Source organism: Phasianus colchicus, chromosome 24 (assembly GCF_987193195.1).
Source record: "Phasianus colchicus chromosome 24, bPhaCol1.hap1.1, whole genome shotgun sequence".
Lineage (NCBI taxonomy): Eukaryota > Metazoa > Chordata > Aves > Galliformes > Phasianidae > Phasianus > Phasianus colchicus.
In genome coordinates, this window is record NC_143459.1 from 565708 (window position 1) to 588869 (window position 23162).

Below are 23162 nucleotides of genomic sequence, written 5' to 3' on the forward strand. Positions count from 1 at the left end.
GAGGTACTAGTCCTACAAATTCAGTTATGCTATTGTGTCCTATGGTAAGAAGAAAAGCAGGATGTTTAAGACTTTGTCAGGCACAGAACCTCCAGCACTGGAGGTGAGCAATTCTGAATTATCGGTGTCTTGTCATAATTCGTGTGCATGCAGAAGAAACAGCACAACCCACTTTACAAGAGCAACCAAATGTATTCAAGGCATACTTACAAAAGACTCTGAGGTAGAAAGCTGCTCGCTGTGGTGAAGATCAGAAATGAGGCAGAGGAAGCCTGACAGATTGAAAGCGATTAAGTGCCTGAATAAAGAAAGGAACGGAAGGAATAGACATTACTGGAATCTATCAGACGCCAATACGCATTTGAAAAACATACTGTACATGTAGAATCAAAAGCAACACAGGATCAACCTGCAACTACTTATTCCACTATCTCAGTGATGACTGCTATTAGACAAACTCTATGTATTTTTAATACTGCTGTTTAAAAAGGACCACAATTTCCTCCTCCAGTGCGTAATCAAATTAAAGTTCATTTATGATGAACTTTGAATTACATACGTAGTTTAGGTAGAAAAAAAGACTTTGGTGGTCTCAGTAACACAGCTACAAAAGCACTGTACAGGATATTCACAGATATGGCATAAGCCAAAGCTGGCTCTTTGTAACAGAACATTTCCTTTGTTTATTCTACTTCTGTTGATGTACATTACCATAGCTTTGATTACGACAGTAAGGTTTCCTGGGCCATCTGCCAGAGCTGCAGAGCTTCCACCTCCTTCTAAGCGTCTGTCCACTCACCAGTATAACCAGCCTGGCTGAGTGAACTACGCTGCGTGTGCTGAGATGAAGTAGAACAGAAATCGGAAGAAAATAACTGCATCTTAGTAAAAATATCTGTGATTTCTAGTCCGAGCAAATTAATTTCACATACAAAAATTATTTCCAACATAAAGCGACCACATTTCCAAAACAACCACAAATTCAAAACAAATTCAAAACAAATTCAATTCCATAGAAGATTACAGAATTACACTAAAGCACATTTTAAAACATCAGTTGTATGGCAGACAGAGTAAAGAGACCAGCAAGAGAAAGTACAGAAGGGCTTCTCCCTAAGGAACAATTAACTACAGGAGGTAGAGGTGTTTGTTGCGGTTTTTTTAGTGTGAGTGAGCAGAAAAGAGGAACGGGACCTCAGGAAAGTCTTCAGTAACATGGAAATGGGAAGAGCTGCCCAGGTGTTCTGAACAGTTCAGATGACGTGACAGCCATTTTCTTGAACGCTGTTACATATGCAGTAACGAGCAGAAGAATGAAAAAATTAAGGCATTTGCCTTCACCTTAACGGCACTGTATGTGCCACCTCTCTGCAGAACTGCGGCACAGACAGCACAAGACTACTGAAGAACTGCACAGTAACTGCCAATCCACGTTTTCAGAAGACAGCATGACAAAGTATTTCCCTTTTCCCATGCACAAAGAAATGCTGACTTGGACAACAATCTCAAGTGGGATAAGAATACGGAGGTACTTCATTCTATTTTCTCAAACTGAAAGGTATCAAATGTCTACTTAAGGATAAAATAAAACGAGCAAAAAGGAACATGGAAAGCACACTAACCTCGGCAGGCACTTCAGATCAAAATACTCTAATAGCAATAACTATAGCAGGCAGTAGCTTATTTCTGCACATACCTAGCGGTCAAATCTGCTTGCTTTTAGATCTTTCTGCTTCCTATTGAGTTAAGCCTTCTTTTTCTTTAAGGTGTTTATCAGACTTTCCACAGAACTGCTTTCATGTCTTACAAAAAATAACACGCCTAGAGAAAAATGACTCGGTAAAGGTCTCTGACAATACAGGGATGCAAACTTCCTACCTGTCACCCAAACAGGCGCAGTGCCCACCCCGAGGCTCTTGTGCTGTCACTGGCACACACTGACCTTCATAGCAATCAGCTGCTGAGTTACACGCAGTCGTTCTGGGAAAATCGCTTTGCTGCATTTGTTGTTCGTATGCATAGCACTACATCAAGTTAGTACAACAATTACACCTCTTTTTCTCCACCACACTGTGGAGAGACAAACAGCTTTCTGGCTAAAAACAAAAATATCTTGCAATGCAAAAGGAATTTTCCCAGATAAAAGAAGGGAAAACAATCCAACAAGCAACCTCCCTCCTTCCCCTCAACCCACCATCCTTCCCCCCACAAAACAGACAGAGCAAACCCACAGGAAAGGAAAAGACAGCAAATCCACTTCCTGAACCAATTCCCAGTGTTGAGAACTTAGTAAAGAAAAACCAATACATTCTCTGCCTGCATCACCACAAAAAGCTGCACATTAAATGAAACGTGCAACTGAGGGTTACGGCCTCCAGCTGTACCTCCTAACCAAAGCAGCCGGGAGAATAAGTAAATGCATGCATGCATGCATACATACATACATACATAGAAGCGATCGTGCTTTACAGTTCCTCTGTTAGCTTTGTGGTTGGCGGTGATCTTTCCACGGGCTTTGGACTGTTTGTTTTTTAAGCATCAGTAAGGAACATCAGCAGCCTTTTTTCTGCACATCAGTAAAGCAGAGAATACAGCTCTGAGCAGCCATCTGCCCGGACTTGCTTTAAGAAGTAGTCAAGGACATTGACAAGGTCTGATTTTTCAGGTCTTCTGATTTGTCTTCAACGCAATCTGTTGCTAGGACCTTGAATTCCACAGCCATAGCATGCAAATACAGTTTAATAACGGAGTTTTTAATAGCGGGCACGAAATCATGCATCTGTACGCAGATGAGCAAAAAGGGCTCATATTCCCACGTCATGGCTTAAGATTTATCACATTATATATACATGCACAACATATCCACTTCAGGAGAGATCCTGAATTCTTCTAAAAATATGCTCATTTTAAAAAAAATAAATTAAACTCAGTAGCTTCCTCACATTAAAATTCTGCTGAGTTCAATGTAAGACAATGGTAATGTATAGAGCTCAAGCTCAGAGGAAATGAGTTCAGCAGAAAGATAAGCTTCCCTTCGTCAGGAAAAATTGATGTACAGTACAAAGATAGTTTACAATACAAGATAAAAGCAATATTGCATTTACAGATTTGGATCTGTTCTGTAATAATTTCTGAATACAAGATCTGGCTGTCGCAATGCCAAACCAGTGGGGCTTGTGTTATCATAAGGGGCTTGTAAAAGGAAGAAAATAACAGGAATAGGACCAACCTCCAAATAAGATACTAAAGCATATGAGAGACAGGAAATCACATAGCAAGTATGTTAAACCTTTAAATTTGCAGAGGACAAGACAGCCAACTCAAATTTCCTTTTACAAGCATGCAAGTGCTTTCTGCTGTGCTCTGTTTCAATTATTTCATACAGTGCATTTATCTTCGTTAGTCCAAAATGGAGTTACATAAAAGCTATAAGCCTCGAAATTATTTCGCTTAAGATAATGGTGCCTTGCCTTTCTTTAATCAGACTTTTTTTAGATTAGTAATTGTTTCACTGGAAACAAAGTCTGTTTGCTAGTCTGTTTTTTAGACTGGAGTCTCAGAAAGTTGTGTGGGAATGGAATGTTGCTTCTGCATTTGATATTAAAAAGAGCAATTGGTTTGAAGAAGTAGAACATAATGCATTTGTATTCTGTAACCCATCCTTAGAAACAGCTGGTCTAAGAAGTAAAATACTATATATGTTAGCGGCACGTTTTAGAAACATTATTACTGATTTATGTGATTAATTCTTTCTTGCAAAACTGGAATAGTTGTTAAATGTTCCAAACAATGCGAGTATAGCGTTAGGGATTAGAAAACATATTGTAGAGCTGTTCTGTTAGGATAAGAAACTGCCGGCAAAAGAAAACCAGATTCAGCAAGCATCAAAGAAATTAGGGCCTCTATACAAGGCCGAACTGTCTCACTCCGTGAGAAGGTTGGGGTGTGACAGGCAGGCACCAGGATACTCCCCTGTCTTTCTCCCGAGCTGATCTTGGTAAGAAGGACAAGCAGATATCCGCAAAATAATGATCAGGTGTGGAATAAGTTAATTAATTAACTACAGATTTACGCTTATGCAGCAAAAACTTATGTTTGTCCAGTGTTTCCATGTTTAGTGAAGCGTCGAGAAGATTGTGAACCTAAAGTACTCCGCCAATGAGGAACCAGGGGAGAAGGAGATAAGCGTCGGGGAATAGGGAATAAAAGATGTAACGCTGTTTTCTGGGAGCTCTCCTGCTTGCAGGAGGCCCGCCATTGCAATTGCGAATCAAATCTGCTTTATCAGAGATACCGTCCTAGAAAATTATTTGGATATTTCCTACAATCTGGGGGCTCGTCCGGGGTAATTATCGCCCTGTGGGGATTTCCCCCACTGCCCTGGACAGGATAGGCGCACCCCGCTGATTTCAGCGGTCCTGTCTGGGTGGTGGGGTGACTCCTCGGGACGGTCGACAAGAAACCGAGACTGTTCCATAAAGGCTGGGCTCTGTGAAAGCCACGGGGCAGGTAGGCACGTGTATTGACCCCTGGAGACCCGGTAACTCTGTGCACAGACCAAGGTAAGGGAATTTAATTCTTGCCGTGGGGGTCGGTGGAGACTCGGGTGAGTCTCGGCAGGGAACTGTTGGTGTGCGGTACCCTGTGCACTTGACAAAGTGGCAGCAGTACACCCCTAGCTGTCCTCACATCTCAGCATTTCTGAGTTCAGACTGACAGAGGAGAGAGCTGCAGTTCGTCTCTTGTCCTGACGCAGCAGATGGATGTGCTGTACAGTACCTTAGACAGTCCTTACGCACACAGCTTTAAAAGCTATCAGCAGTGCACAACACTTACGAGCTCACGTTTCCGCTCACGCAGGTTTGCTTTAGGATCCGAGCCCAACATCCTGCACTGCTCCATCGCTGAAGGTACTGCAGTCTCCCACAGCCTGCGGTTCCTGCTGAGTTTGTCAGGCGTTTGGCACTGGTTTTGTCCCAGGATAGAGAGGCCGACTCAATATATTAAGAAGAGCACTTATCACAAAAAGAAGACTCAAAGCCTAGAAGTACAAACAGCTGCAGTAATTCCTCTCCTCCAAACTGAAAGTGAAAGCACACTTGCTTTGGAATAATAGCAGTAGAACAGAAAAGCTTGCATTACAGAGCAATCTGTAATATACCACAGCATTCGCACGAGTACAAGATTATTTCTTTAGAACACAGCAGCATAAGTAAACCTAGCTCTACGTACGTCACACCACCTCCACAGCTTGCTAAAGCAAAGCTTCATTCTGATATTGCCCTTGGTGACCTGTAACAGTAACCTTAACGTGCTAAAGGAGAAGCAGCACAGTCTTGTACTGCCTTAGGCCAAGCTTTAAATATTTATTATCAACAGCAAGATACAGCACAAGGTCCCAATTGAAACATGCAGCTGCTTAGCACCCAACTCGGCTCTTTTTGCACACCTTGACAACAAGCTCCGCTGCAAAAGGCACGCTGGGTGGGCTGCAAGAGCTGCAGAGCGATTCACTGACAGTGACCAACACACAAGCAAAGCTCGTTTCCTTCACAAGACCTCCTCCCTAATGAAGACTGCTGATAATACAAAGGTAACGAGCACATCGTACACATTTCTATCCAGAAGTCAGTAATCAGATGTAGTCTACCTCTGCAAAACATGACGGCCGTGCGACAAAACCCAGAATGAGTTTAACAGACTACAAGTGTATCTCACACCCTTACATATAAATGAGGATAAAGTGTTTCAGAGGAGAGCACTCCCACTTTTCAGGAGCAGGCAGAACGTTATCTATGCCAGCCTCGTGAAAGACACTTTAAGTTACAAAGGGCTTTTCCCTCCTAACGTCCTAATGTCACGTCACATTTAACTGTTGTACACCATTTTCGGTGTCATTCTGCTAAAACTAATCACTGAATGAAAGAGCTACAGATGCTGCCACGGACAAGTAACACAAGTGACCTTATACAGCATACAAAAACTAAAAGAACTTTTCTCATAGCCACAGACTGACTGATTTTAAGCAGAAGGGACCCAATTTCTGCAGAGTTGTGCATGGAGAGGAAAAAAAGAATCAGCAGTTTTCTTCGCGCTCAGCTTAACCCTTACTTTCTTTTGAGAAGAAATGCATTTCCTTGTTAGCCTCAAAGCAGCAACAAGGACATGAATAATGAATGCAGTAGAACTTCTATTAAGATTCCACTTCAGCATAACATAACTCAAAGAGAAGTGAGCTTCCGAAGAGGGGTGTGCAGGGAAGGAAACAGTGACAGCACAGCGTTACCTGATGTGAAAGACTGTCTCTTTCCAAACTCATGTTCTAAATGAGGTACTGACTTTTGCACAGTTAAAATACAGAGCTCTTACTTTATGGAAAAAGTAAATCAGACCATGTAATGAAAACCTGGAGCTGTACATCAATATTTAAAGGGCATCATATCCACTGGAACTTCACTTGAGAATTGGAAGGAATTCTGGATCTCTGACATAAAATAAGCCGCTTTCCAGCCAGTAAGAAGATGAATTCATACGGTTCAACGGCAGCTTCCTTTAAAATGCCCTCCTTAGCATACACTGACTTACAAAGTTCAAAATAAAAGCTTCAGATAAAAAAAAAAAATCGAAGGATCCCGTGTTCCTGTTAGCACTTCATACCGGCAGCTACCACGAGAAGTCAGGAAACGAAGTAGTCACAGGATGAAGGTCTCTTCTCTAGAGAAAAATCAGACAAGCAAAGCACATGTGATAACAAGGGAACTTCAGAAGCACATTTCACTTTTAAGACGGAAAACACATACCTTCATCCATTTGCTATGAAATGCCCCTTCATTCCATATCTATAAAGCAACAAGCAAACAGAAGTCAGTACCTGTTGATATACAAAGTAGTAGCGCATACACATAAATAAATCTTTCACCATCATTACTGAACTTTTTTATCAGCCCTCCAGGGAAATAATCCGTATGAAAATTCAAGACAGGTGCTTATTTCTCTCATCCTTCAGCCCACAGCCTGCAGCCTTACTGAAAAGAACGCTCATGCTGTGAGAGCTCTCTACCACGCCTGGCCTCGTCACACGTTACATGCTATTAACGTTGTCTCTACAGCTTGGCAGACAATGCTTTTCTCCACAATTTCACTTCAAGACGTGGTCATACAGAATGCCAGTAACAACACGGAAACAAGACATTACTTAAATACTTCACACACAGAACTTATATTCTACTGTAAAAGCACAGCAAGGCAAAATCTCGTGTCGGACACACACCTCCCACCCCACCCCCTCCAAGGTCCGTTTCTCAAGCATCCACGCGTTACCGGAGTGCAAGAGTGACACTGACTGAAACAGTCAGCAACAGGAAGGGAAACACTCCAGGAGAGATGGACATTGTATGTACCTTCCCACACTGCAACAGGAAGGGCAGACTTTCTCAGTGGGATGGGAACCGTAACTTGAGAAGCTTCACTGCGGAAGTGAAAATTCAGAAATGCAGCCCTAACGATAAATCATTTATATTCACCACTGTGATCAGGTCTAAGCATTAACATCGTTTGACATGAGAAGATTACTGGAGGCCACTGCCTAGGATGTTACGCTACTACAGAAAAGCAAAAACAGTCTGAGAGAAGCATCAGTGCAAGCATACCAAGTCCTAGAGCTTCCCTACCTTGTCTAGTGCGACATAAAAACATCGGTCTGTTAAAGTAATTAAGGGTCAGACGTGTTTGTTAGAACAAAGAGCATATAAACTCTAAGGCTTGGATTTACCAATCAGTTCAATTTTGAGGTTCCTCTCTTTAGCTTCTCTCATCAGCCACCGCTCACAGCCTCAGAAGTCCTTCTCATCATTTCCGTAGCGCATCTCAGAGAACACAGTGCCATCTAGGAAGGAGACAGACATTATAAAGACGTTATAAAATTCTCTGCATTGCTCACTGCCACACTATGCAGGCAGGCACACCGCTCCAGCATGGCTCACACATCCTTTCCTCTGTACCTCAAACCAAAACGAGCAGCGAAGGGAAGGAGCAAAGCTGCCGCTCTTCATGATCATGATCGCACGAGGAAAGGGCGTGTGATCCGTGACTGCCAGCACGGCTGCACCAGAGGAAGGTCATGCTTGACCAATCTGGTGGCCTTTTACGATGGAGTGACGGCATCGGTGGACAAGGGAAAGGCGACCGATGTCATTTGCCTGGACTTGAGCAAGGCCTTTGACACGGTCCCCCACCACATCCTTATCTCCAAACCGGAGGGATGTGGATTTGATGGGTGGACCACTCGATGGATAAGAAACTGGTTGAAAGGCCGCAGACAGAGGGTGGTCATCAATGGCTCTATGTCCAGGTGGAGGCCGGTAACGAGCGGCGTCCCCCAGGGGTCTGTCTTGGGACCGGTGCTCTTTAACATCTTTATCAATGACATCGACGGCGGACTCAAGTGTACCCTCAGCAAGTTTGCTGACGACACCAAGCTGAGTGGTGCGGTCGACACGGTTGAAGGAAGGGATGCCATTCAGAGGGACCTCGAGAGGCTGGAAAGGTGGGCTGGGTGAACCTGATGAGGTTCAACACGGCAAAGTGCAGAGTTTGGCACTTGGGCCGGAGGAATCCCAGGCATCCCTACAGACTGGAAAGAGCGGTCCTTGAGAGCAGCCCGGTGGAGAAGGACCTGGGGGTCTCGACAGATGAAAAACTTAACATGAGCCAGCAGTGTGCCCCTGTGGCTCGGAAGGCAAATGCTATCCTGGGCTCCACCAAAAGAGGGGTGGCCAGCAGGGACAGGGAGGTGATTGTTCCCCCCTACTCTGCTCTTGTGAGGCCCCATCTGGAGTACTGCGTCCAAGTGTGGAGCCCCCAGTACAAAAAAGACAGGGAGCTGTTGGAAAGGGTCCAGAGGAGGGCCACAAAGATGATCAGGGGACTGGAGCACCTCCCCTATGAAGACAGGCTGAGGGAGCTGGGCTTGTTCAGCCTGGAAAAAAGAAGGCTGCAGGGTGACCTCATTGCAGCATTTCAGTACCTAAAGGGAGCCTGCAGAGGGGAGGGGAATCAACTCTTTGAAAGGGTAGATAACTGCAGGACGAGGGGAAATGGTTTGAAGTTGAGGAAGGGGAGATTTAGGTTGGACATCAGGGGGAAATTCTTTACAGAGAGTGGTGAGGTGCTGGAACAGCTGCCCAGAGAGGCTGTGGATGCCCCGTCCCTGGAAGTGTTCAAGACCAGACTGGAGGGGGCCCTGGGCAGCCTGGTCTAGCATTAAATGAGGAGGTTGGTGGCCCTGCATGTGGCAGGGGGGTTGGAGTTTCATGATCCTTGACGTCCCTTCCAATCCTGGCCATTCTGTGGTTCATTCTCAGTGTGTTAACTTAGCGTACACGTTTGGGGATTTTTCCCTTTTTTTGGGGGGAAGCACTCTGTCTCTTGCTTTTTTAAAAAGGGACTATGCTTTCTTTTTTTGCAGCAGAACGTGATTAGCTACTGGGCACTTTCTATTCCTAGGTACAATAATGCCAAAACCTGTATTTATGATTACCTTCATCTCAGCAACCACTGAGAAATTCGCAGCATTTGGATCATAAGAAAAATAATCGCCGTTCAAAGTATAGTTAGCAGATAATGTCCACGTGCTGACATATGGGGGAAGAGAGAAAAAAAAGCAGCATGAATTGAAATGCAGTTCCTTCTCAGATTTTGCTCACAGCGATCGCAGACGCATTTCTACATCGGAGGGGGGGGGGGGGGGGGGGAGGAAAGGGAACGAGAGCACCGCCTTCGGAACGCAAATTTCCTTCACGAGTCTGCAGACACCGACCGTGGTATCTTTTGTGCAGCCTCAGCACAGCCACAGAGCACACGTGGCACATCTCAGTGAAGGGAACACGGACGACACGTTACTGCAGCATCACCGCCACGAGAACCCCGCACAGCCCACAGCTGCCGGCTGCCCGTCAGCTCCAACCTCCCCCTGGAGGACGTGTAACGGGGCACCGAAATTCGGCCAGGGAAAGGAGAGAGGAATCAGACTAAGGACAAGAACTGCCAAACAGAACGCCGTCCGGAGGACGCTCGCTCTCCCCTCCCCACCCCCACCTCTCCCCCCTCCCACTCCCTCCTCCACCCCCCACAGCTCTCCCTCCCCGCCCGCGCCCACCGGCCCCGCCCACCCCGCTGCCGCCGATCCCGGCCCTCCGGCACCGCCCCGTACGTAAGCGGCACCGACCGCGGGAGGCCCCGGACCCCGCAGGAGCCGACCGCACGGCACAGCCGGGAGGAGCGGACAAGCCCGGCGCGCCGCCCGCCACCGCTCCGCCCTCACGGCCCGCCGCGTGACCGCGCGACTCGGCCGTCACCTGGGCAGGGCGGCCGCGGGGTGAAGCTGGCGGCCGCCATTTTGAGAAAGGGCACGGCAAGTTCAGAGCGGCGGGGAGGCGCGCTGAAGAGCGGTGAAGCCGTTGAGGAGCCATGTTGGCTGTGGGAACGCTGCCGGGCGGAGGCGGCGCGCTTGCAGCGCGGATGGACGGAGCTTCTAACAGTCTAAACTCTTCTAATTCGGTATTTGGTAAATGCTTCATTTACGTATATTGCGCACGTGCAGGCAGGTCGCGAGTCCTTGAAATTCAGAGATCCAAAATTCGTGTAAAAAAAAATGCAGTTAAGGCAAAGCGATGGCAAATGTATTTCTCAGACCTGGGGGAACGTCGTGCTGCTGGCAGCCGCTGCTTCAGCTCGGCCGGCGGCTTTTCCCTGTCGGACAAACAAGGCGAGTACACGAGCACTGTGAAATGAAATCGTACCTGGCTTCGGGCACCTGTTGCGATTCCGTTGGACAAAGGGCGCTCAGTGCTGCGAGTGCTGCGGCAGCTCGGTCACACCGTGGGCATTAGCTGGGAATTACACACAGCCTATTGAGCGCAAGTGGGCACGTGGAAATCGCCTGATAAACAGCGCGTGGCTGGAATTCAGCAGGAGGAGAACTTACACTGGTACCAGGCAACGAGGATGAGGGTGAAATCAAGATCTAAAGAATGTTTGAGTCCTTTTGGAGCTCCGTACGGCAGACCCGACCAATTTCAGTTTAAAGGGGAAGCTCTGAGTCAATGAGGTGAAAATTATTTACGTCCTACCGGGATGCGATGCTGGAGACGGAGCAGCCCGTGGCCTCGCTGGGTTTTTCTCTTGAGGACGGGGTTACACACACACCTACAGGACGCTCTCCTGCTGTGTCATGAGGATCAGAGCAAGCCCCATTGCTGTCTGAACTCTTCAAACCACAGAGGTAAGGTTCCTCAGCACAGCTGGATCCACTCCTAGTCCCAGATGCGTTCAGGAGTTTGTGACTAAGGGATCCTACGTGCACAATCAAAGATATAACCTTAGTGAAGCTGACAAAGCAAAGGATCTCTGTGCAGGTGTGACCTCGAGGCATCCCTGCTCAAGAACAGAGCTTGTCCTGCAGCCTGCTGCTGTGCAGGAGAGCTTAAGAGGTGCTTGTGCTGCTCTCTATTTTGGTGGTAAGATGATTGACCCATTGCTGTGCTTTGTTTTTAGGCACATGCTCAATTGGCCCTCAGCTGTTGAGCCAGAGGTCTGCTGTGAGTTCTTTCAGCGTCCCAGATTGAGACGGTTTTGTGATCGCTAACCTGATTTAGCCAGGAGTGTTGCTCACTGTCTTCCTGTGCCAGGCTGAGGGAGGAAGGTGGGAGAAAGGAAGAAAGAAAGGGAGAGAAGGGAGCGCACCATCATACTGGCTTTGCTGGGAAGGAAGCCTGGTAAGAGCAGTGCTGCTGGTCTGAGTCCCAGCTGGCTTTTACCCCTAGGCAGTGCCCTGCAGGTGGGCTGGTGAGGGTTTGGCAGGGATTGCTGCATTCCCTCACACCTCTCCTGCCTTTTGTTCCTCTTGTCCCAGCAGTTTAACATCTGCCTGCAGCAGAGCAGCAACTGGCCACAGCATGTCGATCTCAGGCAGGGGCTTGGGGAAGCAGCCAGGAGAGGGCAAGGAGCAAGAGATGGGAGTGCAGGGTGAGAGTGAGGTGTCCTCAGCCATCGTCTGTGTGCTGGGAACAAAGAAGCCGCAGGGACGGGAGTTTCTCTCCTCTCCAAGCTGCTTCCCTGGGCCTTGGCTGTTCCCGGCAAGGAGCACTTGCAGGAGCCCGTACCTTTTACAGAGGTGGCCGTGTATTTCAGCAGGGAGGAGTGGGCCCCGCATCATTTTCAGAGACGCCAAAGGCGTGCTGGGCTCCAAAGGAAGTCGGTATGTGTTGGGCCAGTGTCATTCAGAATTGAATCAGGGACACGCTGACATGCACCAGAGTGGGCTCATGCTTGACATCTTGTAAACAGGGTTGAAAAGAAACCTCAAAATAAACACACGCAGCCTTTGTAAACCGTCCCCTCCAAAATCAACACATTTTGCACAGCCAGAGGTGCCTTCCCAGTCTTCTGCCTGTTGGCAGCTTTACTTCCTCTGTTTTTTCTTCAGATCACAGCAGAGTGAGTCTGCGTGCGTCAGCGGAAGAGCTGCCTTCGGGGAGGTGCAGATGCAGTCAGCCGTTGTGGAATTCATCTTGAACCGCTCAGATGTCCTCTTCCGCTCCAAATCCAGCCCGCTCATTGGAGATAGAGCGAGTGAGTGTCTTCCTCCATTAGCTTTAGCTTGATCAGACACCTTGATCAAGTTCAGATCTCCCCCAAGGTACTTGACATATGCTTCTACTGTCGAGGAGACAACAGACTTCTGGGCTGATATAAGAATATGGCAAATGTGGCTACCAGTATCTTTCCGGGAAGCCAGGGATGCTCTACGAGAACACATGAAAGTGTGGCTGAAAGTTTGGCTGCTGCTGTTAGATCCTCACATTGACAGGCTGTACAGAGTAACTTAAATCCGTCCCCCTACTCTCTCTTTTCTTTCTAAAATCACTTTCTTCAGTGCTTCTGTGTGCTTTTGCACTTGAGCTATCTTGCAGTACGACACAATGCATGATCCGTTGATCCTTACAAGCATCTTAGAAGACAAATAGCAAGCAGCAGATTTAAAGAAAGCTCTTGGTATTCATTAGCGTTGATGCTGAGAAACAGAGTCTTGCACTTAATGTGAGATACTCTGACAGCTGCTTTCCTGGTTGTTTCTTCTGCGCAGCGTCTATAGGTTAATCAGCAGGGCTGTCCAGCTGCATGGCAAAGACTGCACGGGCCCTGCAGCTGTTGCCCAGTTCTCCGCCTGCACTGCAGAGTTGAGCTTAGGTGCTAAGAGTGAGGAAATAACTGCAACGTGTTTGTGCCCAGCCCTGGAACCTACAGCTTTCCTTGAGTAACTGCTAAGACCGGAAGCGCACCTGGTCCAGTGGAAAGAAACGGGCCTGCACCAGGAAGAAAGTTTCCTCTGCATGTTAGATGAGTAAGTGTGAAGAGCACAAGCAATTATTATTCCGAAGGAGCGCTGAGTTTGTTCCATCTACTTTGATACCCCGACCTTCCCATGAAATTTGCACAGTCACTGCAGTTATTGCCACTGGTGGAGTAGAGATAGCTGCTTTTCCAGAATATTTGCTGCTTCCCATTTGATACGAGCGTTGCTCTTCTTTGGATAGCACAGTTGCTGTAAGTCCAGCTTTTGTTCCTACTGGAAGGCAGTTCTTATGTCAGCAGGATGCAGGGGTTAACTTGGTTGAACAGGAACAGCCCACAGCAGGCTGAGCTCTACCAGGGGAAGATCGACATGCAAAGCACCTGAGCCATAAGATGATCCAGGCTGTAGAATGGAGCATATCACGTTGGCTCGTTGTTTAATGATTCAGACGTTCACGTTGTCTGCTTCCCCACAAGCAGAAGGGTCGGGGAATGTCACAGTGTATCAGCTAAGCTTGGCAATACTGCTGTGGCAAGGCAGCCCCTCTGAGCACAGCGTCTCAACCTGGGCCAGCCTTCAAGAGGGGACAGCATTCCCCAGCCTGCTTTAAGCCATCCCAAGTTGGTCTAGTTGGATGTCTGTGTACCATTTGGCCCGAAGCCTGGCTCACTTTTTAGGAGTTTTGGTTGCTTGCTTAAATACAGTAAGCTGCTCTCAATTATGAGTATGTCCTTTGCCATAAACGTGCCTGTGACAAAGTGGTTATTTTGACATCATCCTCCAGAGACTAGGATAACCAAGTCTTAGAAAAACACAGCACCACCCCCAGAGAGGTGATGGCCGTGCTGCTGCTTGCTGATTCTCGCTCTTATCTGTGGTTTTCCTTTACAGGATGCAGTTGTTAACTGTGGCCCAAGTCCCTGTGGGTTTCTTCTCCTCCCACAAAGCTGCTCACCCTGGAGGAGGCACAGGCACGGACACGAGGCCACAGCAGCTCTCCCGTTGTGTCAGACAGCAGAGAGATTGCAGTGGAAGAAGGCCCCGCAGCTTTCCAGGGGAAATTCCACACAGTCGTTGACTTTCCATCCAAAAGATGAAGAGGCGTTTTCTTTTGCAGCATCTATCGTAATTGTTTGGGTGGGTTTTTTTTCCATTATTAGTAAGGCAAAACTCGCTGAAACTAAGTTGCCTTCACCACAGGTGAAGTGTTGTAGCAAACTTCCACTCACTTTGGACTCCATAGGAGGACTCAACTAACTTACAACTGCCTGATGGGCTCAGTTTAGCCACACAGTGGCTTCCTTTCCTGTTGGGCAGGTCACGAGGTGTACAAAGCCATCTGATGTCTATGCTTGCCTGTACTACCTGCACCTGGAAACATCGGGGTTTTCCAGATTTCAGGACCTCGTGCCTGAGATAAATTCCGGTTCTACTCAAAGCAGAGCTGTTGGACTGACTTGCCGTTTGCTAAGACTGGGAAGAGGCGGGGCTGCTGCAGCCCCAGCCCCACCTGACAGGGGTCTCTGTAGGGACGGGCTGCTGGCTTTGTTCCGGGCACTGCAGTGCTCTGTGACCAAGAATTACCACCAGGAGCTGTTCTACCGGCTGTGCCCACACCTCGCTGGCATATGTGGCTGAGAAGCCCGTGCACGTGACCAGCCAGGAGCTGCTGCCCTTCTGACCACCTCACTCAATAACTCCTCTCTGCGTGGGTGCACATGCTGGAAGCTATTACTCAAGGAATAATACAAAGATAAGAAATAAGCACTAAACAGGGCTTATTGTCACGAGGTAACTAGACAAGAGGAATGAAAAAATGCATGCTGTATTTTGATTACAAATACGTAAGCACAAGCCCTGTGTGGGGCCTGGTTCAGCAGTTCAGCTTGCCTTGTGCACTTTGCCTGGTCGTAGGGAAAGTGGCAGGGTCTGATGCAGTGGCGGAGTTGTATGGACGCTGTGTTTGTTGCTCCGCATCCAAAAGTGCAGCAGTTTCTGGAGAGCCAGGTGGGACCTACCTATAGGTGATGGTCCTCTCGCCACCGAGCGTCCAGTTGCCAGCAGTGGGTGAGTTCACTGGGACTTTGGGGATGGGAGGTGCCAGCCAGCAAGCCTTCAATTTCTGCGATTAAATTCAGGCTTGGAAGCGCGCTACGCTACGTGGGAAATACAGTTGGTGCAGGAAAGGGGATGTCCTTAGCCGAGGTACTGCCAAACTGAAGGAAAGCAGATGAAACTGGAGATCTATCAACAAAAATGTAAGCAGGTGACACTTGACTTGGCAGGTTTGTGGGAAGGTCAGCTTCCCCATGTTTGTATTTCAGCCATCACCCTCCATACCGGAGAGGCTTTCTTTGCTCGGCTTGCTTAATTGCAGCACGTTTCGCATGCATGGATAGCCTGTGCGATAGCGCCCTTGATCCAGACCCCATTTCCACATTGCATCTCGTCCTCAATGGCCTGAGGTGTCGTGGGAGCACAGAGCTGTAAATATTTCCCTCTTGGGGTAGCTGAAGCACTATGAAAGTCTGCCAGGCGAAGCTGTGGCTGCTCCATCCCTGGAGGTGGATGGGGCTCTGGGCCGCATGACCGCGTGGGTGGCATCCCTGCCCACGGCAGTGGGGCTGGGGTTCTAAGCTCTTTACTGTCCCTTCCAACCCAAGGCATTCTATGAGTCTGCGTTTCCATGACGTAAGCACCCTGGTGCAGTGCATCACAAGAGCGGCAGCCCGCGGGGAGCCGCCACCCGGAATCTCGGAGCCGTGAGGTCACAATGCCCCGTCCTCTGACTGTGCTGTGCTGTGCCGCAGGCTTCGCTCTGTGCGACACTCACTGTGGCTGCAGCGGTGGTGTTGGAAGCATGGTGCGAGTGTGGGGGGCCATGGCCCCTGCCCGCCTTGTCCTCTTCCTCCTACTGATGGCCATGTGTTTCCGGGAGACCTGTGCTGCTCCGTGGCGAGCACCGGGAGCAGGTGGGTGGGCAGAAATGGGACCCAAACTGAGCAGCACTGGCGGCAAGAAGTCAGGCTGCGTCCCCACGGCCCTGTGCCACACTTCCCTGGGGCCTGCCTTCCACGGGGGTGGTGTTGGGCAGGGGGTGATGGGCAGCACCGCAGGAGCCGAGCGGAGCCTGTGGCAGCGCTGCTCCCCTGAGCCGGCTCCAGCCATGCCGGGCTGTGGCTCTGCTGCTTGCTGGCTGGAGCACAGCCTTCATCCTGGGAGATGTCCTGGGGAGAGCTCAAACGATGTGTGCTGGGAAAAGCGTGAGCATTTCTGCTCCAGGCTCGCGGTACTCCTGGTACCATAGATGAATGCCAGTTTCCAGCACAGAGCCCCGGCCCACAGCCCAGAGGAGGAGACAGGCGTGCTTTCCTCCAGTGCTTCAGCGTGACCTTCCTGGTCATTAGCGGCCTCCCAGGAAGAAAGCCCCGGGGGGCTGCATCTTCTTCCCTGCGGTCCATGAGGGATGTGGCACACGGCTTGGGGAGAGTACTGTGTACGCTGCCAGTGCCAGCCTACAGGTCAATCCTGGCCACTCTGCAACTTTGGAGACCTGAGTCCTTCTCCCGTGCCGTTCCACGACCCACATCCAGTGACTGAGGGAGAAGGAGATCACACCATGCAATGGGAATTGCTCTCGTCTGTTCTTGATTCTAGATGATGCGCTTGGTGCTCCCTTTGCAAATGATCGTTTGGGTCCGGATTTTGTGGCTGTGCCTGTGGGGCAACCCAGAGGTAAGTTGTGTCTGTTAACTTGGAGGCAGAAACGTTCACGCTCTCCTAGTTTACTTGGGTGCAGTTTTACTTAAGATCCTCTCAAGATCTTCCGAGCCTGTTTGTGCCTTGAAGGGCATGCACAGTGGAGCTGTGAGTATTTCTTTACTTGGAGAGCTGCCACATTTCAGTGGGAAGGTTACCGCTGCCCCTCCTCAGCTGAGAGAGCCCAGAGCTTTGTATTTGGGCCGTGGCATTCCCTGGCCCACCGCCAGAGCCTACAGGTCACTCAGGGAAAAGGAGGCCCCCACACGTGCTGGAAGCTCTCCTCACCTGTGTCTGATCACACTTGTGCCTGCAGGCCCTGCTGGTGAATCAACAGAAGAGGATCCTGTCTATGAATCTGAGGGGGATGCTGGAGGTAAGTCACCAGGTTTCATTTCCTTGCTATTAGATGATATTTGGCTGGGATAGTTCAGCAAGGCAGTAGCGTACCGAAGCCTAGGTTTAATCCAGTCCGTGCGGTTGAGGTTAGAGCTGGGGTGAGCTCCAGGAGGGCGTTCCTCTGGGCAGTTCTGCACGGGGTTAGTTGTGTATGACGGTGGTGCTCCTGCAGGCAGCCAGGAACTGTTTCCAAGGTGCTCCTGTGCGGAAGGGAGAGAATAGTGTTGCTAAGGAATTCCCGGCATTAATTGCATCCTGTGTCATTCTGCCTGGAAGGATGTTTAATGGGAGTTGTTCTGTCCTGCGTTTGTTTGCAGACATGACTGGAGCAGGCGATCCAGGATCCGCTCTGAGCTCTGGGCCCGAAACTCTGGAGGATGGCATGGGTAAGTCATGGCTTTGTAATTCCTGCGAGAGCTTTCATTGCCCATTTCAGTGCCGTTTCATGGCACGATCCCCCATATGCTCTGCTACTCAGTGATGCTGTAGTGTATGAGTGAAACTTTTCACGGGTCTCTGGTTGCAGAAGTGCCCCCATGGATGTCTTTGCCCGGTCGTTCGTTTCCTCCCGCGCTGGAGCCCAGCTGGAATCCCAGCGGTGAGTAGTTTGTCTTTACTGACTCCGCTGACTCACCGCTGGTCTCCAAAACTTCATGCACGTGATATTTGACTTCGTACATTCTGTACAGGTCCGGAAAGAGGAAAGGATGAACCCAGAAGAGGAAGATACTCCCCGGGCTCATCCCGTCTCCTAAAGGATCTGCTGAAGGAAATGGAGAAGGCAGCGCGTGGTAGGTATACGTCAGTGTGTTCACCGTGAGACCTGGGAAGCTGAGGTCTGACGTTCATGTGTGGACAAGCCGTAGCCTGCACAGCAGGAAGGGATCGCGCAGAGCCGTGCTGCGGTGGTGTTCCATGTAACGCCTTGCAGGCACTGTCGAGCACCAGAGATGGTCTGCTGCCACTCTGCATCCAGCCGAGACCCAGCGGCAGCTGCTCCCCCAGCACGACCATTACTTGTCAGAGCTGCTTTGTGCAGACGCTGGCACCCAGATGGCACACAGATGGCGAGTGCCGTGCTTCTGTTCATACAAAGCCCTCTGTGCAGCTGAGCAAGTTGAAGGCAGGAGGAGCATCCCGATCAGGGATGGCTGCCTTTGCTAATGCTGGAAATGAGCTGGAGACGCTGATTCTGAAGGTGCTTGTGCTGGAGCTTGAATTTCAGCCTGCAGATAGCTGGCTGTGGTGGGTGGAACGTGATGGGTGGTGACGCTCACAGCACAGGGTGTGAGGGCCTTGCGTAGGAGCTGATTCCTGAGGAGGCATGAGAGGGTCGGCACCCTCCAGTTCCTGGGAGGGCCCAAATGCCCTTGGGCAACGGAGGGGGTGACAGTGGATGCGGGGGGCTGGGACCAGCAGACTTTGCCTGAGCTCGGGATTGGAGTAGCTCAGTTCCCGATGAGAGCACATCACGTCCAAGCTTACTGTCCTGCTTTCCTTCTAAAGGAACTGACCAAGAAACTGAGCAGGATGCACTGCAGGAAGGCAGCCATCCCACACTGCCGGTCTCGGACAGTGGAACGCAGGCAGCACCAACAACTGGCATGCCAGGTAATTTCTGTCCCGCGCTCATCCAGCGTCACTAACCAGAGTCGCTGTGTGCCTGCAGGCTCTTGCTGCCTGCCCTTGCACACCAGGTCAGCAGCCAAACCTGGGCGTGTGAGCACAGAGCACGTGTAAAAGAAGCCAGGGATGGCTCTCTGAAAATGGCTGGCCTCAGTGGGGTGTGGAGAGTTGTTCCAGCGGCGTGCCAGAGAAGGTACTTGCAGACCTCTGTGACGCTGCTCAGCTCCCACCACTCGCAGTTCCCAGAGAGTTGTGAGCTTTGCCCTTTTGCAACAAAGCCACCCGAGGGCGATGAGCGGGGTCCTGTGTGGCAGGAGCCTGCAGGAGTGTTTCTCCCCTGGGCTGGCTCCGGCTGTGCCCTGCGCTGGCTGCCGCCCGTCCTTGAGCCCGGGGGGTGTCCTGCGGGAGAGCTCAGGACACACGCGCTGGGGAAAGCGTGAGGGATTCTGCTCTGCAGTGCTCCCCACAGACAAAGCGCAGATCCCAGGGCACAGCCCTCGGCCCAGAGGAAGACACGGGTAGTGCCTGTGCAGCCTCTCCCTACCCAACGAGAGGTGGAAGCGATCCTACTTGTCCCCTGGTGCTTAGGCACCAGAGGCAGAGGCACCCGCTAGTGAAGCTCTCTTGGGTCCGTGAAGCACACTGAGAGATCATCTGTAGCGCAGGTGAAGGTAACGTGGGACATTGTCTCGTTTCTTCCAGGGATGAATGCCGGGAAAAGCACAGAGGCTGCTGTTCACAAATCTGTGCGGAAGCGCCACATCGCAGCCATGGTGATGTTCTCAGCTGTGCTGCTGTCTGCGCTGGTGCTGGCCTGTGGTGCTGTGATATGGATGTGCAAAAAATACCCGTGAGTTGGCTTTTCCCCAAAACACCTGATTGCTGCATTTGGCAACGAAGCATTTGTAGTGCCAGGATCCTGGACGGCCAAATCAGCTGCTGGACTTACGTTGCCAAGTCTTTCAAGTTTCCGCTTATTTCCTGTCAGTGAGTAGTGCTTTCTGAAACTCCTTCTCACAGAGTGTGCAAGAGAGAAGAGAAAGCAGCAGAACCAGCTCATCCTGAGACCAACTAGGAGCGAGTTCCAACCGGAGGTGAGGGCAGAATGGAGCTGGGAGAGGCAACAAAAGAGACTCTTGCCCCGTCAAACAAGAATCTCAGCAATAGTTCCGGTCCATTCCATTCTGCCATCCAAGAGGCCAAAGGTCTTCAAAGTCATCTGGAAGGCCTGGAGCGTGAACTCAGAGCCGCGAAAGAGGTCCACGGGAACAGTCCTGAGTGCTGCTTTCTGTCAGCGGACGGCCCTGAAAGTGAGAGCGGAGAATCAGCAGCAGAGCTTTTGTCCTTCATCCTGCACTCTCCAGGACAAGTGTCACCAATAATTTGAAGATTCTTAGCTCGCCATAGCTACAACCCTGTTGAGGGTCCTGATGAGGACCCAGAAAGCGAGCTTCCTCCGAGCACCGGACAATACGTTAACGTCTTTGGAGATGTGGATGAGGATGGCTGGTTCAGGGAGAGCTGACAGATGGCACGGGAGGACTGGTCCCTTCCAGTCTGGTTGCAGAGGTTTCAGATGATGAACTAGATACACCTCAAGTTCCTGACAGAATTCCTGCATTACTCCGTCTGCAAGACCAGCCCCTGCTCCACTCGATGTTCCGGTGGAGCGTGTGCAGGATGTGGATGAGCTCCTTCAAACCAAAACCAAAACCAATTAAACACCCACAATAAAACAATCAAACAAACAAAAAACCCTACGCTGTTCTTTTTCTTGGATAAACGGCTGTTTACGAGGGTGGATAGTGATAGGACATGGAGGAGTGGTTTTAGACCGAGACAGGGGAGGATTAGGCTAGATATTAGGAGGAAGTTTTTTCACACAGAGGGTGGTGGAGCACTGGAGCAGGCTGCCCAAGGAGGTTGTGGATGCCCCATCCCCAGAAGCATTCAAGGCCAGGCTGGAGGTGGCTCTGGGCAGCCTGGGCTAGTGGTAGCCTGGTTGGTGACCCTACAAGTAGCAGGCGGGTTGAAAGTAGATGAGCACTGTGGTCCTTTTCAACCCAGGCCTTTATATGATTCCATGATTATATGATTGTATCAGACGTCGGGGCAGTAACGTGGAAGAAACAAGCCTTGAAGTTAAGCTTGGTTTGCTCTGCCCCTCATACACCTGATAATTGCACCCCTTGCTTGGCAGATGGCCTTTCTGTGGGGTGTAGACGAGGAAAGGGGAGGAGGAGAATAAAGCAGCAGTTTTGTCCCAGAGCTTTTGTTTCACTGGGGTCTGGCCCTATTTTCTGAAACTAAGAGACAGCGTGTGGAAGAAGGACAGGGAGAGGTGCAAGGAGGTTTTGTTCTTGGTGCTGACTCCAGCCTGCTGCTTGCTGCTGGGAAAGGCGTGCTTGGCTCCAAGGGAGGATGTATGGTGGAGAGCCAGCAGCTGGCAGGTTTGGGATCCCCAGGATGCCCAGCAACAAAGGGCAACAGCCCAAGCAAGAGCTGGGGTGATTTGTTTTTAAACTGCATCCACTTACGTCCTGTCCCGCTGCATCTGCCATATGTCTCCCCGTTTCCTTTAGGGTCCCCCCGAAAGGTGTTCTCCGTTTTGCAGTTTTGCCTGATTTTCTCATCTCCTCGGGGCGTTGCAGCATTGAGAGGAAGGTCTTCCCTCTCTCCTTCCCTCTGCAAAATCATTGCAATTGCTGAGCGCCCCCTCGTGTTGTGACACACACCATGTCTAGTTGCATCACGAGTTAGAAAGCGACTTCTTTTTCCTCTCTTCCTGAATTTCCCTGTTTTCCCTCTGCTTTGGGGAAAGTCCTTCTGTTGCGGACGTCACCCCTTGCAGAGCTGTGACTGCAGTGCCCAAGCTGCAGGAGCAGAAGCATTTCAGGTGCCAAAATGGTTTACTTTCCTCGTTGCGGTGGAATGGGGTACACAGAGAAGGAGGACTTCCATTCTCGGGGTGGATGTGCACATGGGAAGGCGCGCAGGGTGGGCTCTGTCTTGGCCAGTTCAGCCAGCAGCTGTATCCAAGTGGCAAAAGCAATGCCCTCTGTCCCATGCCACCTTTGCACAAACTGGGACCAACTCAGCCATGCAGACAGAGCTCTCAGGGTAACAAGCAGCCCTACGGATCTCCATGTGCAGGGTTGTTAAGCATTATTGGTTTTTCACATTGGCATCCAAAGTTTGAGGCACTGCGTGCTGCCAAGATAGCTGGCTGCTCCACTTGGAGCTGTGTACACCGAAGCTCTTTTCCCGTGTTTCTACAGAAATATACACAGCTTGAGGTATAAGCAAGAGGAGCTGGAAGGGTTAGCTTGGCTCCCGAGCTACATCAGCAGCAGAATAAATGAGGCGTGGTGGGAAGGGTCCTGTGACTGGTGTGCTGTGTGTGATGGATGGCTCTGGGCCCTCCAGGACAGATGAGCAGGACAGGTGAGATGGAATGGCGTTGCTGTATGTAGCGGTGGGCTGGGCTGGACGGAGCTTATAGTTGGCAGTGACACGGTTGAGACACTCTGGGTCTGGATTAAGGGACAAGTGGATGTCAGTGTGGGAGTCTAGTATAAGCCACCCGGCTAGGACAATGATACCAATGAATTATTCTTCAAGGAATTAAGGGATATCTCTGGAACAGCCTCACTTGCCCTGATGGGTGACCAGCTTCCCAGACGGTAAGGAGGGGTACCACACAGCCAAAAAGCAGGGCTGGGAAATCCCTAAAGCATGTTGATGATAACTTCTTGGCACATGCACTGAGTGCCAGGTGGGAAAGGTGCTGCCTTAAATTTGTTGCTTGTAATCTGAAGGGGTCTAGCAGGTGAAGTGGCAGCAGGTGGCCGTCTTGGCTACAATGATCATGAAGCAGCCCAGTTAAGCTGAAGAACGCTGCAGTCCTCGTAATTCATGTTCTTAGGGAGCCTGGTGCTAAATGATGTGCAGATGATCCGATTCGGGGTCAGGGCTCTGTACGCAGAAGAGCAGCTCCCTCGCTGCGATCTGTTGAGAGTCAGTC

General features: G+C 50.1%; 2 protein-coding genes across 34 annotated transcripts in view; one reads left to right on the forward strand and one right to left on the reverse strand.

Moving 5' to 3' along the window:
• Positions 1-11288, reverse strand: part of LOC149915089 (uncharacterized) — a 33846-nt gene extending 22558 nt beyond the window's left edge. For 3 of the 31 annotated variants that reach the window (XR_016459777.1, XR_016459778.1, XM_090124130.1), the window contains exons 1-6: positions 10170-10770; positions 9539-9632; positions 7772-7885; positions 6801-6839; positions 712-6714; positions 211-298 (exon numbers count right to left, since the gene is read on the reverse strand). The gene's annotated coding sequence lies outside the window, so the exon portion shown is untranslated. The other 28 variants (XM_090124096.1, XM_090124114.1, XM_090124105.1 and 25 more) reach the window with 28 other exon arrangements.
• A 3172-nt stretch (positions 11289-14460) lies between these two features.
• LOC149915090 (uncharacterized) lies at positions 14461-22361 on the forward strand. 3 transcript variants are annotated; one of them, XM_090124133.1, is made up of 10 exons: positions 14461-15612; positions 16165-16326; positions 17012-17089; positions 17430-17489; positions 17830-17898; positions 18039-18110; positions 18202-18303; positions 19019-19123; positions 19841-19988; positions 20159-22361. In XM_090124133.1, the coding sequence occupies exons 1-10, from the start codon at positions 15585-15587 to the stop codon at positions 20211-20213; spliced, it is 879 nt and encodes a 292-aa protein (XP_089980259.1). In that variant the 5' UTR covers positions 14461-15584; the 3' UTR covers positions 20214-22361. The 3 variants fall into 3 exon arrangements, with proteins under 3 accessions (XP_089980259.1, XP_089980258.1, XP_089980260.1); XM_090124132.1 differs by having other exon boundaries at positions 14461-15421; positions 15493-16326; positions 20159-22352; XM_090124134.1 differs by lacking the exon at positions 16165-16326 and having other exon boundaries at positions 14474-14491; positions 20159-20898.
• The last annotated feature ends 801 nt before the right edge of the window (positions 22362-23162 follow it).

Excerpts from the sequence above, each read along its gene's own strand:
- LOC149915090 (XM_090124132.1), top strand. The coding sequence starts at position 16,128 with ATGCCCCGTCCTCTGACTGTGCTGTGCTGTGCCGCAGGCTTCGCTCTG. Across the intron at positions 18,111-18,201 it reads GCCCAGCTGGAATCCCAGCG|GTCCGGAAAGAGGAAAGGAT; the intron begins GTGAGTAGTTTG and ends CATTCTGTACAG. Across the intron at positions 19,989-20,158 it reads TGGATGTGCAAAAAATACCC|AGTGTGCAAGAGAGAAGAGA; the intron begins GTGAGTTGGCTT and ends TCCTTCTCACAG.